General features: G+C 37.0%; 2 protein-coding genes across 9 annotated transcripts in view; one reads left to right on the top strand and one right to left on the bottom strand.

Moving 5' to 3' along the window:
* Positions 1–504, bottom strand: part of LOC114080805 (ceramide synthase 3) — a 159,471-nt gene extending 158,967 nt beyond the window's left edge. For 2 of the 4 annotated variants that reach the window (XM_071608667.1, XM_071608668.1), the window contains exon 1: positions 138–504. The gene's annotated coding sequence lies outside the window, so the exon portion shown is untranslated. Of the gene's footprint in view, positions 1–127 lie in introns of all 4 variants that reach the window. The other 2 variants (XM_071608666.1, XM_027922443.2) reach the window with 1 other exon arrangement.
* A 317-nt stretch (positions 505–821) lies between these two features.
* Asb7 (ankyrin repeat and SOCS box containing 7) overlaps positions 822–17,624 on the top strand; it is a 37,339-nt gene continuing 20,536 nt past the window's right edge. For 2 of the 5 annotated variants that reach the window (XR_011706725.1, XR_011706726.1), the window contains exons 1-4: positions 822–1,366; positions 1,552–1,653; positions 7,745–7,865; positions 10,155–10,415. Coding sequence is in view for 1 of the 5 variants with exons in the window: in XM_027920716.2 (XP_027776517.1) it covers positions 10,205–10,415 (211 nt within the window). In the remaining 4 variants the exon portion in view is untranslated. The remainder of the gene's footprint in view (positions 1,367–1,551; positions 1,654–7,744; positions 7,866–10,154; positions 10,416–17,624) is intronic. The other 3 variants (XR_011706724.1, XR_011706727.1, XM_027920716.2) reach the window with 2 other exon arrangements.

Consider the following 17,624-nt stretch of genomic DNA (forward strand, 5'->3'; position numbering starts at 1 on the left):
CTTGTTTTCTGTTGTCTCCCCAAGACTGGAACAGTGCTTGGCCAGTAAATACTAGCGAAATGAATTAACGCATTTAATAAATACGTCTTCATATGCCCATGTTACATGTTTCCCACTCTCCCGTTACCTTCACTCACTGGAAACCGTGGACCAGAGGATCATTATCCTTTCAGGAAAGCCCATGAGCCAGCATCTCGGTTCCAAAGACAATGCTATCTTGCAGCCTCCGGGAGGCATCTCCAGCTTGGTAGCTCACCGGGTCTCTGAGACCGACAGATGCACCAAAGATTGGGCACTGGAAGCGCTGAGGAGAGGCGGCGGGTCAGGGCCTCTCCCTCCTCACTTTGTGGAGACTGCTGCCTCCCCAGCTCCGGTACCAGACCCTCACTCTGCTGTACACACGTATCTCCTGTCGCTCAGTTCAACGACCGCTTGGGGTTACCTGTCCGGGAGCTGCCTCAGGCCTCTCGGCCTTCGCAACGCCATTCAAGTTCACCTCTGTTCTTTCAGGGCCACCGTAGTTCACGGAATGTATACGCTAATCCACTCCTCCCGCATGCGCACAGCCACCATTCGGTGTACAGTGTCTCTTAGCAACCACTTCGAGTCCCTCTGCCAGGGGCGGAGCCTTGGAAGCCTCCGCGGGGAAGCCGAGGGGAAGTGAGTGAGACCAATCAGAGACGAGTCTTAGCTCCGATCGACACGCCTCCCCTAACTGTCGCGAATCCGCAAGCAGCTTTACGGCAGATAGGGGGTGGGGGCTGCTGGGGAAAGGAGGGGAGAAGGAAGCAACCAACCAACCAAGTCGCCCCCACCCCCCACCCCCCTCCCACCCCGGACCTGGTTTACGGCTCGGGGCTCAGGCTCTAGTGCGGCCGCTGATTGGCTACTGAAGGATTGGTCCCATCCCAGTGACCCCAAAGTGCTGGAGGGAGGGGGCGGGGGTGGCCCAGTGCAAAGTGCATCCCGAAAGCCCCCTGTCCGGAGACCCGGCTGCTGGCACTTCGGACTCTGTACGACCTAGGACCTCGCTGTCCCTAGACCTCCTGAGTCCCTCCGTAGCTGGAAGCCTCTGGCCCGGAGCGCGACAGCCCCCCTGCTCCGAGCCCCTGGACCGGGGCTGTCCCCCCCAATCCCCGAACCGGGACTTCCTCCCTGCACCCCTGTCCCGAAGCTGCCCGGAGGCCAGGACAGCCACCCCTACCCTACTCGGCTATCTGGATGCTCTCCGGGCCAGGGCCGTGAGGCACCCAGGAGAATCGGGAACACCCGTGTCCGGCCCTGCCTGGGGTGTTTCTTCAATGGAGAAGTTGGTGAGTGTGGAGGAGGCTGAAAGAAGGAAGAGAAGCAGCAGCTGAGGAAACAGGTAAAGTCAGTTACCTCCTCCGAAGGGAAGGGGGCTACCTAGAGGTCTGGGAAGAAGGAAAAATCACTGTTTCTGCCTGCCTGCCCTTTGCCACTTTCTAGCTTTTTCTTTTGCTCCCTCTTTCTTAGAACCCTCTTCTCTTCGCCCCTGGGGCACTGCATCACTCACTGGTTTCCGTTTTCCAGGTGTGAACTGACCCCGGAGGACACTCAAGAGCAGGAAGGAGGTCTGTCCACTCTCTAGAGAAGCAGCAGACAGAGTACCTCTGACCAGCATCTTCCATAAAGGTAATGAGCCAGACCTCCCCTCCCCCATTGTTTATTCCTGGCCCCTACCTCATTAGGCAGTGCATTATTTTCAGGCGGTTGCTTGGGGATGCATCCTTTCCTAGACCCCAGTTTCCTAGCAAAAACAAAAACACTGCAAGGCCTGATCCTTAACATTTTAATAACTTCTCTACTCTAGAAACGTATTTTCCTTTTCCTCTCCGTTCAGTGAGTTTCCATGTTTTGCATTATCTTTTGATACACTGTGCCATTTGCTCTGAGGCTTTGAGACCTTTTTGTAGCTCTCCCACCTTCCTTACTCTCATAGGAATTCTTCAATTTCATGTTAATTGCTTGTTAATTCTGAAGACTCTGCTTTTTAATTAAACCACAATTTACTTACCCCCACCCCCTTTGCTACTTCTGTCACCTTTTCTGTACCTCTGTCAGAAAATCTTTTCATTACCTCACCTGAAAGTCTGGTAGGGGAGGGTAAACTATTGGCTTGAAATTTGTTAAGTTTCAAAAATACTCTGATTTTTTTTTCAATAGTAAAAAGTGGATATATTTACTTTTAAAGTGTGAATAGAATGAAAACAGTATTAGCTCCTGAAGCATTTACATGTGATTAACTCTAGGTTTTCCCACATTTGTGTATGACAAATATGGATAGACACCAAAATTTTTACAAAGAGATATTTGTTACATCACAGATGTTTTAGACAAACAAAAATTTACACAATGTTTTGTTAACAAACATTTTACAGTCAGGAATACAAAAATAAAGGATATTTTGATGTGTTTAGATATCTGGGGCTTAATTTTGGCCCTCTTCATAAATCAGTTTTCTCATTTCAAAACCCTTACAGAGAATTTGCTAGATCAAAATTTAAGCATCTAATTCATGTAGTCACATTTCTGCTGCCTATTTTGATGCTGCCTCTGAAAATGCATTAAAGGTAAGTTTAGGACATGAATATAATTCCTAAAGAGAGCATATGAGCACAGAAATTATATAAAGGCTAATTCAGAAATCAGCCAAGTGAATGACTTTTCTAGCATCTGCTAGCAAGGGTATAAAGTGACTTGTTAACCTCAGGTTTTTTTTTTTTTTGTTTTTTTTTTTAATATTTCAGATTGTGTAAGGATTTTTTGGGTGAAAAAGCACTTAAAATAATAGATGATTTTTTTTTTTTACTTTGTTCCACTGGAATTTCTGCTTTTCATATGATTCAACTCATTCTCCAGATATAACTAAAGATACTTTTAAGGAATTTGGATATTCTTGAAATCTGGAACTGGATGTCAAGAGTATTTTCTGAATACAATTAGAAATAGCATGTACCAGTGACTGTTCTATGGTGAAAGTTTAGGTAGACCTTTATATATGTATGTAGGAATCAAGGCTAATTGATCATTTCACTAAAAGCTAGGCATAAAGCTATAAAGTTAAATGCTGCTTTTTATTATTTAAATATGGAAGGAACCGGAGATACCTAATGATTACTTTAGAATCTAAAAAAAAAAAAAAAGCTAAATATTTGAGATATGATTTAAAGATTCATATGAAGTATATATTTTCTATTTAACCCTTCTTGGTGAAATATTTTTTCTGCTTTGGATTTAATCCTAGTGAGTTTTCATTTCTGAGGGCTTTCTCCATTACCTGAGATGGTAAGAGAGGGGAAGTCTGTAACCTGTCAAAAACTTATGAAAAGAGGGCATTGCTTTCCCCATGTTTCCCACCAGTTCATTCTATTGCTTAAATAATATCATGGATCTGCTCAGCTTTTAATCATTTTTCTAAGATTAGAGAATATGATTAGCATGATGGAGAGTATTTGATCTAGGTTATGCCAGATATTTAATTTGGGTATTTATTAGCAACATGGCCACTTAGGTCATTTATATTTTTTTTCAGTCTGGCTGCCAACTTTATGTTCATTCCCTTTGCCAGACACATCATTTTGAAAACAAACTCATCTGATTTATTTGGTCACCAAATAATACATTTATAATCACATAGAAGAGAATAATTGATTTTAATTGAAGCTATTCAGTGATGCCTCTTGAAAATACTATGGATTATACATTGACAATTATTTATTTTGTTCATATTTAACTTTGGTGACTTAGAGGCATATGCTACTTCTAAAAATCCTAAAGTCAGTTAAATTTTATGACTACTATTTGACTTTCAACTTCTCATTTCATTCTCAAGTGAAAGCAGTCCACAGTATAACACTTGTCTCCTTTCTTGAAGACTTTCTAGGCACTGACATGTGAGGCTGCAAAGATTGTATTGGCATACCTGGGTTAATAGAATAAGGTAGCATCATTTTTAATACTTGTGATTTAAGCTTTGAGTTGAGTTGGATAAGTGAACTTTAAAATTCCTTTATTGCTTCATCTGCACTACGTGAAAAGTATTGGGTTTTCTGCTGAAACTTAAGTGAATCATAGATACATTGCACATGATGATAAATCCCTGTGTTATTCACAGGCCCAGTAATTTGGAGGAACTATGAACACCCTTATATTTGTTTAGGAACACAAACACAGTGCTATGTTGAGTGATTTTAAAATAATACCTCCACTTTTTGTGGGGTTCCAGGCTCTTAATCACTAAGTAGAGCTCATTAACATGCATTTCAGCTAGGTTGTATACTTTGATTGGGCCTTGGAGTGTTTCTGCATCCATCTTTCCTCTTAGGTCTTATGAGCCACTGGTAGAATATTTTTCCCCCTTAGAGCCAAAATCCTTGAAGTTGTTGATTTTATTTCCTTATAGCGTCTATCTTTGCTTACTCTGCAAGGAAATGCTTATTTCTTTTTTTGAGTAGCAAGCTGTTAGCTTATTTCTAGTTTGTGTGAAATCATGAAGACAGTTCTAATTTGTATCACTTAATCAAAAAATGTGTGAACTTTTAGTGAAAATAATATGCAAAAAGCCACTGAGGTCTAGTCATTTATACCAAAGGAAATTAGAGAAATATGGTCAAACTTTATGAAGATTTTATAATTTTGTAGAGGTTTTTTAAAATATGTTTAGTTTTGTGGGTATTTTATATTTCACTATCATATCACATATTTTCTTTTAAATATGTGAAGCAAGAAGTTTTGGTTTTACTAAATGAAATTCACTTGACATCTATATGGAAATTAACCAGTAATTTATCTTAATTTCTGAACTTGTAATTTCTAATATGATTAAACAGTATAAAACCTTGGGAACCCAAGTTTGTTTTCTTTTGACCCCATGTAGAGAGGAAAAGATGAGTTAGCAAAATTTAAACACAGTGTTAACTTTGAACAATAAGACTGCATATAAAAGTGATACATATTATGGAAATGGTTCACTTTGATATATACTTCTACAGTATTCAGCATTTGTATACTTTTTGCTTTATTCTGACTTAGAATGGAATTTCTAAAGATTGTATCCTTAGAGGATCATTAGTTCCTGAGTCCAAGTCATCAAGATAGTCTTATACTGAATTATGTTATTTTAAAAATTGTCTCTTTTGCCATATTCCTTTTTTTGATAGGTGACTTCCCTGAGCTTTCAGATTTTTAAACAGGTACTCCTTGAGGGGAAATAGGCTCTTCTCCATTCTCACCTTTGGAATTCCTTGATGGTTTGTAATAGGCATTTTTACCAGTGAATACAGTATTCACTTTTAAGTTCTTTGGTCTTTTTTTATTCTTTATTTATATATACATGAGTAGCCATACCCTATTAGGTGCAGCTCTCATCAAATAACACCAAGAGAAAATTGTCTGATGCTTTGGACTATTGGGATTTTTGGTAATAAATTAATGCCCTCCATAATTTAAAATGGTGCAACTGACAGGGATCATGTGTACATAGTTGTATGTGTTTTTCTGTATAAAGAGTGATGTACCAGATATATGTAAGGAGTGCTTTTTTGATTTAAATCTAAACTTATAGTGCTTTGTTTTATCAGAAAAGAGAAAAACAATCCTAAAATTTCTAGGATTAAAAAAAATCATTTTAAGTATGCAGAACTCTCTATTAAAATACTCTCTAGAGCTGATATCTATGGCCAATGCCTAACACCATGCTGGCCATCTCAGGCATTCAGCAGACATTCATTTGTTTGATTGAAGTAACTTATATGAAATTATCACAAGTTACTAATGTTCATACATCTTTTTTTATGGGGAGAAATAATTTAGTCACTTCATATTTTAATATCCAGTCTTTTCTGATATTATAAATAAATAGTATTTCATATTTTCCTCAACCTCTCAGCTGTCATGGCCTCCTCCCCATCATGTCTACCCACCTCCATGGTAGTAGTGATGGCTATTTAGAAGCCAGTAAAAACCACAAGGATTCTTATGGGCTTGAAGCCATGTTGGATCTTTTCTACTTTTGGGAGCAGGGGCTGCTAGGACACACTTAGAAATAAGGTGTCCAATGATATTCATTTCTGACATGTAAATGTCATTAATGTGGAAAACGATCACAGGTCATATGTGGAAATGTGTGAGGCACATCATTGGAAATAATTGATTTGCATTTTTAAAATAGACTTTATTTTAGCATAACTTAGAAAAATTACAAAGATAGTACAATGTTCCCCATATATTCTGTAGCCAATTTCTGTTGTTGATACCTATGTTAATATATATTTATTACCTTCTCAAGTGGGTACTAGTCCACATGTTATTTGGAACTCTGAACAGGAATTGTATTTCTCTTTATTTGTCCAGTTATTTATTTCAATATGTACTCACTGGGATTTATTTTATATTTTGGGTTATAATTCAGTACTATTGAAGTATTTCCTTGCTCCAGTTGTTTCATCTTTGGCCATTGAAAGCTCTTTCATTTGGTTCCTTTGTTCTCTCAACTTAGTCCATTGGTGAGTTTTTTCATCAAGCACATTCATTTTAGTACTACAAGATGCTCCAGGCTCATCTTGTATATTTCCTACCCTAGCTTTAGACTTAGTCATTTCTATAAGGATTGTTCCACATTATTTACACTTTGCCTTGTGTAAAGGTGCTCTCATCATGTCTACTTCATTTATTTAGAAACAATAAGATAGAATATTAGATTTTATTTCCCAGTGAAAGCTAGCAGTCTTTGCCCTCCTTGGAAAAGTTTGACAAGAAAGAATCAGGTATGAAAAGAGCAAAATGCAGGAGTGGTCTATCTAATTTGGATTGGTGAAAATTCTAGCATGCAGCCAGCAGTACCTACAACTTCTACTTTTTCCCTACAGCTTGTCAGGTTGCCAGGTAGCCTGGCCTTTCCCTCATCTGAAGGTTTAAGTGATAGAGAGTGTGGTACCTCTATCCTGTCATCATGGAAAGGGGTGCTGGTTCTTCCAATACAAAATTCCTCAAGTGATTCTCCTGTTGTTTGTGTAAGTCACTTTGCATGTGTCTTTAACCTGAATGGAATTTACAGACCTAGTATTCACTTGACATGGAGAAAGATCCCTTTTCTTTTAGTTGTAGTGAGAGGTTTTTGTTTGTTTGTTTGTTTTAGAATTCATGTGGGGAAGCTGGCAAAAGTATTGTTACTGTTTTATCTAGTTTGATGTATGCATAAAGAAATAATATCTTTAACATTATTGAGTTGATACCTCTTGAGCATATGAGGAACCAGCATTTATCCTCACCTTTTAGTTGTCATAGATTCCATTTTGACCCTGGCCGTCTTCGATATTCAGTGCACACATTTCTCCTTTTAGTCCTGTTTAGAAAGCACAGCAGGTAACTCATGGTGTCAGTTAAAATAATTCAAATGAAATGTCTGAAGATACATTCTCAGTAGAGGAAAAAGAAGAATCTGTGCTTGCATCCAGAATCCAAATATATGATTTCTCTACTCTTTTTCAAAAAAAAAATACATGGGGGTTGTGGGCGTCTGGAAGTAAATCACGTTTGATACTACCTTCAGGAATATTGTAAGTGACAAGATCATTTTTTCTAAGAGTTTTTCTGAGTTCTTTCTCTCTGTATAGATTTATGGTAAAGTACGGATATTTAAGCTCACCAAAAAGTAGTCTGTGCAAGTAGCTATGATTTCTTTATTATTTTAAGGAATTTCCCTGTGATTGTTATTTATTTTTAGGTTAAGAAGGCTCTTTTGCTCTGCAACCTGGACACCCTCTGAACCCCTCCCCACAATGCTGTATGTGCACAATGGTTATTAGGCAATCCATACACCAGGAGAAGGGACACTCTTCTGTAAGGTAAGGTACATCAGGATTATCAGTCAGCTATACTACATCAGGAGATACCCATTTAGCTTTTACTTTTCTTGAAATCAGCTAACATATGGGGGCTGGGAGTTTAACTCAATGGTAGAGCACATCCTGGGTTCAATTCCAAACACCAAAAACAAATAAATTAATTAAATAAAGAAATGTACGAATTATGAATTAAAAAAATAAATCAGCCAGGCATGGTGGCACATGCCTGTAATCCCAGCAGCTCAGGAGATTGAGGCAAGAGGATCGCAGTTCAAAGCCAGCCTCAGCATCAGTGAGGCGCTAAGCAACTCAGTGAGATCCTGTCTCTAAAATATAAATTAGGGCTGGGGTGTGGCTCAGTGGTTGAGTGCCCCTGAGTTCAATCCTCATTACCACCCCTCACAATAAACAAACAAAAAACCAAATAAATAAATCAATTAATGTTTACTACATATACCACTTGTTGAAAGAAAATGCCAGTTTATTTTTGATATTGTTTCAACTTTTTTTTTTTAATTTGGCATAACAGTAGTGTACTACATACAACACTTGCTAAAAGGAAATCCAGGTTTGTTTTGATACTGTTTCAGACTTTTTCTTGTACAGCAGACCTTCTTTAAGTTCCAAGAAAATCATCCCATTTAAAACATTCTGTTAAAGATGATTGCTTTGAGCATATAGTTACAGTTTCTATTAATTCTTTCTGATGATCTTCCACATTTTCTCTTATAACACTGAGAATTAGCAAAAATTCTAATTCCTTAAGGTTTCTAAGATCAGATTTAATATCAATGAAGTAACTAAGTGAAGACAGAGAGGAAAATTTTGTTTTTTAAGATAACAAATTGTTAAGAACTCTCTATTGTCTCTGAGAAAATAGCTATTTGTAGCAGTAGCTTGATATTTTTAAATTACATCACAGTAGTACTTATGAATATGTAATAACATAATGTTCCATGTATAAAATCACATCAGGTATTTGTACTCTTAAGCTATGATGGTTTGACCTAACGTAGGCTTAGTTTAAACTATATAATCTATAAGGAGAAATTTTGCAAGTTAAATTATTATTGGTCACAAGATTATCTCAAAATGTCTAACCTACATATGAGAACAAAATGTCTTTAAATGGCCTTATCACATAATTTTTAATTTTTATTGTTAGAAATGGAAATTACTACTTAAGAGATGAGGGTGATCTATTCTTTCAAATGAGCTCAATTGGAATATCTTCCTAGAAGCTTATTAGAGTTTAGGTTTCTACGCATACCTAAAATCTTAAAAACTTTTTTGTACTCACACATATGAGATGTGACCTTTCATCATTTCAATTTGGATTGTTCCTGTTTGTATGAGGATCTCATTTTATATTTGGTTTGAGTACATCTCTCTTTTGCGACCTACTAGAGCTTATGGAAATTCTAGGTATTACTTTTCCTTTAAAATAATTTTATTTTAACAGGTACTTCACAGGTTTTTCAGATTCTTAGAGTTTAAAAACATATCATAATTTTTCTGCTTTGAATATTTATAAAGTTAAACTTCTGAAAAACAAATTAGAAAAGTGCCAAAAAGGATGTGGCAGAAAAGGAAAGGAGTAGATCGTACATCAAATACCATAAACTGGGAAACACTGATAGAAAGAAATTGAAATAGACAAAAGGAAGGTAAATATAATAAAAATATTTTACTCTAATTTACTTAATCCAGTCTACTTTTCCTTCCCCCAACCTTTCACCATATGCTAAAAATAAGATATTGATTTACTTTAAAGAACCAGCCTAAAGATTTTTCTTTTTTTTTTTTTTTTTTGACTTCTCAAAATTGTCTTTAGTCTTTAAAGAAAATGGATTGTCCATTTGATACTCCATATTTACTAACTCTGATCTAAGATAGAATCCTTAAATGTTTGCAACTTAAATCTCTTCCGTGGTGCACCACATAAATCAGAACTCCTAAAACAGGTGGTTCCCACTTTTTTTTAGCTGCCTGGTGTCACCTCCCATTTTATCTGTAATAAAGCTCTTGTGCCCATATGTTGCTTGTTTTGAATTTTCAAAAGGCTAAAGAAGAAATGTTTTGTTCCAGGAGTTCAATACCTGGCAAAATCATTTGTAATCTTAGTGAAATTCCTGAAACTTTTTGTCTTAATGTTAACTAGGAATATGAACTGTTGTTACTTAGGTTTACTGATTTAGCAAATGGAGATAATTCTGTGATATTTTGTGGATGCAATATTAGGAGCCACATATTCTATTCTAAATTTCATAAATTCTACCTTCCTGAAAGGCTGATCCCTGTGACCTAATGAATCCTTTGTAAAAAGTGGACTCGCTAGGATGTTACACCACCATTGTCGAAGGAACCCTGAACTTCAGGAAGAATTGCAGATTCAGGCTGCAGTGGCCGCTGGGGATGTTCACACAGTGCGGAAGATGTTAGAACAAGGCTATTCTCCAAATGGCCGAGATGCTAATGGCTGGACCCTGCTTCATTTCTCTGCAGCAAGAGGAAAGGAAAGATGTGTTCGAGTATTTCTAGAACACGGAGGTGAGTTTATCACAAGCAAACCTTTTTCCCCATGGAGAAACTTGAAATCAAGTTAAAAGTGCATGTGTGCCGGCACACACACGTGTGTGTAATTTTTAATGCTTCTCTTTCATTAATACTCAACATCTTGTTCCCTATTCTTTGTGAAAAATTTGTGAACAAAATACTGAGTTTTGTTTAAAACCAGATTGTTTAAAAGATGAGTTTGACTTCCCCTCCTTGCATGTATAATTTCCATGTACAACCAAGTTTTCTCAAGGTATTTCAACTAAGCTGTACTTCTTGAGCTGTGTAGTTAACTTTTGTTTCCAGAAGCAGAAGTGGTTGAGGTACTGAGAATTGCACAAGTTTTCCCTGTTGATAATTGCTTAAGCAGAGAAACCTTAGTTCGGACTTCTTTTAAACATCTTGGCTCTAATGGTCTTAGAATTTGCCTTTCTTTTTATTTTGAATGCTTACTTTTATTATTATTGCTGTAGAGCACTTGCCTTTTCCAGAATCATACATAGTTTCTAGGTATCCTACAAGAAGACTGGTTTTTCTGAGGTCTAATTCTGTATAAATATATGTAGTTGGAAACTACATTTGTCATTTGATGTTTTTGCTTCAAAAAACTGTGCATCTCCATAGGATTTTTAAACTAAAAACTGTCCCAAATCAATTTACTTTTTCTTCCAGTTGAACTTAAGCTGCTTGATTTTCCTAGAAATGGATTTTTTTTTTTATTATTTATACCTTCATTAACTCTATAAATTATGGTATAAAACAGCTTGGTCGGAACTCAGGTTACACTTGTGCCATTCTATGGCCTGGATTGTTCATTAACAACATAGTTTCATTCTTAGTTTGCACTTTGTTACAAGGCTAGCCAAACTTCCTTGCATTCTGAAGTGCATAAAAATGTCAGAAGTCCCATAGCTCTCATGAGGATTATGTGAAGAACATGAATATATGAATACAAAGGCTATGAGCATGGAGTAAGATAAAGCTAAACCTGAGATTGGGAGTAGTCATACATCCCAGGGGCCCTAAAATGGGAATTATATGCCTGAAATAAGTCTATTGTCTACAAGACCTAGAAATTCATTGGCCTGTGCCTGCTTTCTAGTTGTCTTCCACGTCATTTCACCATACAACTTGAAAACCTCAGTTCTGAAGTTAATGAAGGTGAAACATAAGCGGAATGCCAGGAAAAAGATTGAAAAAACAAAAAGGTGGGTGTAGGATCAAGAACACTTAAAATTCTGGCAGTAGATAGTAAAATTAAGATGAAGATCAGAGCTCACATTCTTTATTCTTCCTAGTCTTGTTACTTTCTGCTTTCATCAGCCTCGCTAAAAAAATAAAATTAAGAAGAAAAAGTCCAAATATTCAGGTAATACATGGATACTGTCTCCTTAGCACAAATAAAACACATTTTCAAATAAATTACAAATAAAGCCCAAGTCCCCTTTGGCCAGCCCCTATCCTTGTCTGCCTTCCACTGCCTGTAAGTAACTGTAGGCATAAGTTTCGTTTTGTGTTTATCCTTCCAGATCATGTCCTAATGCCATTGCATGTACTCATAAAAATTATACTGTGTTGTATTGTGTGTGGGTTTTGATCATAAGCAATATGCTTACTTACTGTTGTACAGCAGTTGCTTTATACTCAATTGTATGACTTAAAGATATTTCTGATATCAGAGGTTTGTTTTGTAATGAGAAAACAGCTATATATCATATATAATAGGTGTGACTTTTCCATTAAATCCTTATTTATAAAAATCAGTGGTAGGGGGACTAGGGTTGTAGCTCAGTGTAGCGAGCTTGCCTAGCACTTGTGAGGCACTGGGTTCCATCCTCAACACCACATATAAATAAATAGAATAAAGGTATTATGTCCATGTACCATGTAAAAAATATTTAAAAAAAAAAAAAATCAGGGCTATGTTGGTAGCTCAGTTGGTAGAGTGCTTGCTTTGCGTGCACAAAGCCCTGGGTTCAATCCCCAGCACCACCCACACAAAAACAATGACAAAAAAAAAAAACGTTTTGCTGGCATGGTGGGGCACGCCTGTAATCCCAGTGGCTCAAGGGCCTGAGAAAGGAGGATCATAAGTTAAAAGCCAGCAACTGCAAGGCCCTAAGCAATTCAATGAGACCCTGTCTCTAAATAAAATACAAAAAGGGCTGGGGATGTGGCTCAGTGGTGGAGTGCCCCTGAGCTCAATACCTGGTACCAAAAAAAAAAAAGAATCAATGGTGGGCCGGCTGCAGAGGCACTTTCCTGTAATCTCAGCTACTGAGGAGACTGGTGCATGAGGATTGCAAGTTCAAGGCCAGCTTGGGCTATATAATGAGACCTTGTCTCAGAACAAAACAAAACCAGTTGGGGGAGAAGAAGAAAACCAGTGATGGGCCACATTTTATTTGTAGGCCACAGTTTCTAATCCCTATTTTCTCTATAAACTGTGTGTGTGTGTGTGTGTGTGTGTGTGTGTGTGTGTGTGTGTGTGTGTGTTTACAGCTTTATTTACATGATTCAAAGGAATTGGTGTATGCCTAGCATATGTGATCCCCTGGGTTTGATCCCTTAGTACCACAAATAATAAGTAGATACAATTCACATACTATACAGTTCACTCATGTAAAAGTGTACGATTCAGTGACTTGAGCATCCAATACCACATTTAATTTGTCATTACTCCAAAGAGAAACCTCATATGAGTTCTATAGTAATGCATAATGTGAAAGCAGCCATAGATGATATGTTATGAATATAACTGGACTGCTGTACCAGATCTAGAAACCATCATGGACACCTTTTTACTAAGTCTTGTTGATTCTGCCTCATAAATAGCTGTCAATAAATACATGTTGATGTTTCAGTATGGTTTTATTATCATTTATTCAGTTTTTTATTTTTGAGAAAGGATGAAATTTTCTTAGGAGATATTGTCTTTTGAGAAGGTAATATGTACATACCTTGTTAAAAACAAAATTTAAGGCACTGCAGACTGGTCAGAGAGGAGGAAGTGGATACTCACTAGTCCCAGTCCCAGTCTCAGTCTTTCCCCCAGAGACCATAACTTTCATCATTTTTTTAAAAAAACCTGCATATATAGTCTGTGCATATAGGCATGATTATTTTTCCATCCTCTACCTTCTAGCCTGCTGCCCTTTCTTTATATTCTGTTCTGTATCTTGATTTTTGTCACCTAACAGCTTAGTGATAGTTATTTGTCAGAATATCATTCTATCTCTAATTTATTTATGTAATTTATTTCCACTTAACTCCTGTTGTTGGATACTTTAAATTGTTTTCATTTTCCTGATAGAAGTAGTATTACAGAGAATGTCCTGGACTGATCTTTCTACATATGTAAGCTTCTCTCTTCAATAATTCCTAGAAGTGCACTTCCCAAGTCAAATTTTTTAATGGATATTGACAACTTGTCCTCCGAAGAGGTTGTAATTGCTTACGTCCTTCCCGACCTGTGGGAAAGTGCCCATTCTTCTGCCTCTGCCATTAGCGTATCAGCAGATGGTTTGCTCTTCCCCTGTGCGACATGCTTGCCTCTTTTTTTTTTTTTTTTTCTTTTTTTGCGAAATCAACTATGACTAATGAAAAATTATAAGACATAGGGTGTTTTTTTCTTATTGACTTCTAGGAATTGCTTATATATTCCCCTTTGTTAGTTATATATCGCAACAATCTTCTCTGAATTTGTAGTATTTCTTTCACATTCATTTTGATTTTTACTAATCATTTGTTTTGTGGTATTGGGGATTAAACACAGGTTCTTGTGCATGGTAGGCAAGTGCTGTGCCACTGACATCACCAGCCCAGTTTTTCCACATTTTTGATGTTTTTGTTGTTGGGCAGAAGTCTACATTTTAATGTATGTGAGTTTAGTTTTTCTTTTGTCTTATGGTTTGTGCCTTTTATGTCTTGTTTAGGAAATACATCATATCATGGGATCATTATTTACCCGTATTTTCTTCTAAAAAGGTTTGTGGCATTTAGGTTGGTCCAGAATTGGTTTTTGTGCATGTACAATTTTCACCTCTTTCCCCCAAAGATAAGCCTCAATTTTTCCCTCTTTCCTCATGATGATGCACTGTTGGATCAGATAAAGTTTTCTAACCGGGGTTTGAAAGAACGTTACATGTCATTCCATTTATTCTGTTATGTGCTCTATAACACATTTTAATAAAAAACAAGCAACAAAATATTTCGGAGAAGCCCTTCATTTGTTATATAGCATCTCTTACCAGCTCCTTTTATCCTAATAAGATCTTCAGAGAACATTTTTCCTACCACATTATGAACCAGTCCAGACAAATCCATTTTGGGGAGAGGAAACTCCTCTTATCTGCTCCCTGTGACCACATGTAATGCTTAAGTGTGTTCTGTACTTACTAGCATAGTCCTAGTTATCCCCTTTCATGACCTGTCAATATCACAGCACAACACAACCCACTGTCCTCACTGTGTTCTTTCCCAGTTTATGGCACCACTATGCCAGAAATCTAGAAACCATTATGAACACCTTTTTCCTCACTTCTGATGTGATCGGTTATTAAATCTTAATTGATTCTGCCTTATAAATATCTGTCAATGATTTCACCTCTTTTCACAGGAGACACAGCCCTACTCTTAGGCAGGGAAGCCTCTTTCCTCACCAGTACTATTGGATTGGTCTCCTTCATACCCACATCATCTTGCCCTTTCCTCAACTCAGCTTAACTCCAAATAATGTTATCTGTCAGAAGTGGAAATTAAAATATTTCCTTTTCAAAATCCATCAGTGGTTTCCCAATTCCTTGCAGTTGCTGTTCTAAGTCCTACCTGTGATCTGCTTACAGTATCTGACTCCACTTACTTTTCCTGCTGTAGCTTTGTGCCTTTGCTGAGCTTGGGCTTTTTCCTGGATAGGTCATTCTTGTGCTTACCTCACCCTGGCCCCCTTTCCCTTGCTTGTGCTTACTTCTCCCTCAAATCTCAGCTGCCACTCTCTTAGGTCAGCTGAGATCATTATTTATGTCCTAGTTGTATGATAAAATGCTGTTCCAGTATGATATTATCCCTTTAGTGCATGATATTTTCCTCTACACCTTCTTATTATAGCGCCTATCAGTAAGCATGATAAATTAGTTTACTATTCAATATCTCTGTTGCCAGTTAGTCTGAAGTTTCATGAGGGTAGAACCTACACCTTTTTTTTTTTTCTCTTAAGAGATAAAACTAGCACCAGTTAAGTAACTAACAATAGTTTACTAGTCTGACAGATACGACTGATCTTTTCTCAAAAACTATTGCTTGAAAATGGGCTAGCCTTGTGATGGAAATTAGAACGCTACCTGAATTTATCAGACCACTTTTCAAAATCACCAACAGGGGGAAATAAGTGGAAAAAAATGTATAACAAGAGTTGAACATTTTGCTCTCCTTTTCTTTATTCCACTTTCTTCTGGTGTGTGTGTGTGTGAGAGAGAGAGAGAGAGAGAGAGAGAGAACTCATAGATAAATGATTTGGCTATTTGGTCCCCTCTAAATAATTTAGTCATATATTTATTCAGAAAATATTTATTGAGCACTTAATATCTGCCTGGCCCTGTATTAGGCAACAAGACACAGAAATAAACATGGTGCTAGCCTTCTAGCATTTTAACAAGTGGAAAGATTTATAGCCAATATTTACTGAGCATTTAATATATGCCAAAGTCTTCACAACTGTGAAGGTAGTGTTATTGATTTTCACAATGAAAAAGTAGCCACAGAAGAGTAGATAATTTGCCTAAGATCATTCACATCATTAATATTGGATCTGAGAATCAAACCATTTTTCTAACCATGACTACTGCTTGGAAGAAAATGTGGTATTTTCAACAAAGTGAGTTAAGATCCTCTGTCTGCTAGGATTGTGGTTGGGGTGGCAAGGAAGGATTTCTAGAGAAAGCAGAGTTTGAACAAAGATCTTGAAAGGCGTGTCAGACAGGAGTGTGGGTGCTGAAAGAATGGGGTACGGAATTAATCCAAACACAAGGGACAGTGAGGGAGAAGGTTGAAAAGAGAAGGAACATGTTTGATACTAGGAACTGAAAAAAGTTGATTATTTTTGGAGCATATTCAATAATTTATTCTAGGGACATTCTGGTCTATCAAAATACTTAATGGAGAGGAATGGGAAAGGCAGATTTGTGTTCTAGAAATTCTCTGATTATAGTTTGTAACTGTATTGAAGGGTCCAAGACTAAGGCCTAAGGAAGTGGGATATGAGGTGGGAGTGAAAGAAATCACAAATGAATGAAGGTTTTTGGTTTGAGACTCTGGAAGAAAGTGTTGCTATTTATTGAAATGTTAAAGATTCGCAAACAAGCAGGAGAAAGTAAGGTAGATGCAATTTAAGAAGCAGGAGATAGATATTTAATATAAGCCACTTGTAAAACTACACATTTTTTTGAAATATATTAAAAGATCAGATTTTACCAATTTTAAGTCTATACACCTACATAGTAAAACCACTCATGAGTGATTGCACAGAGCTAGCAAAGCTCAGAGCTTAGAGGCTTCCCATGCCTGAGAGTGAGTATGAGTGGTAGGACCATCGGAGTAGTCTTGCTGAGGAGCAGCTATATTTCTACTATGGGAGAAATCCAGTTTTGTTTAAAAAAAAAAGCAGGTTTGAGCTAGATAACTAATAATATCAATATTCCAAAAGGGGGAAAATGAGACTCTTTAGTTCATTCTAAACCTGTGTTATCCATTGCAGGGAAACTATTTAAATTTCAGTTAAATGAATTCAGCTCCTTAATCTTATTGGCCATGTTTTTAACTGCTCCATAAGCACAGGTGACTAGGGGCTCCTGTGTTAGCACAAGTCAAAAAAAAAAAAAAAAACTTTGGCCTGCACAAGTAAGTGGTACTTTATTGCCTTACTTTTAAACATCTTGTTTCAAAATGATAAAAACTAGGGTTTTATAAATTTTCAATACAAATAGAATGCATAAAGTAATACCTCTGTACAGATCGTGGCAGTCTTTCTGTGCTAATGATCTAGTGTCCTATTGGAACTGTAAGAGAAGAGTATATTACAAAGGTAGGAATTATTAAAAATCCATTGTTATTATCTTCAATTTCCAATTTTGAATCTTTCTAAAAATTCGAAGACAGTGTTGAACATTTCAAAAGAGGAAATGAAAAGACCATAACTTAGTGTACTTA

The sequence above is a fragment of the Marmota flaviventris genome, chromosome 2 (genome assembly GCF_047511675.1).
Source record: "Marmota flaviventris isolate mMarFla1 chromosome 2, mMarFla1.hap1, whole genome shotgun sequence".
Lineage (NCBI taxonomy): Eukaryota > Metazoa > Chordata > Mammalia > Rodentia > Sciuridae > Marmota > Marmota flaviventris.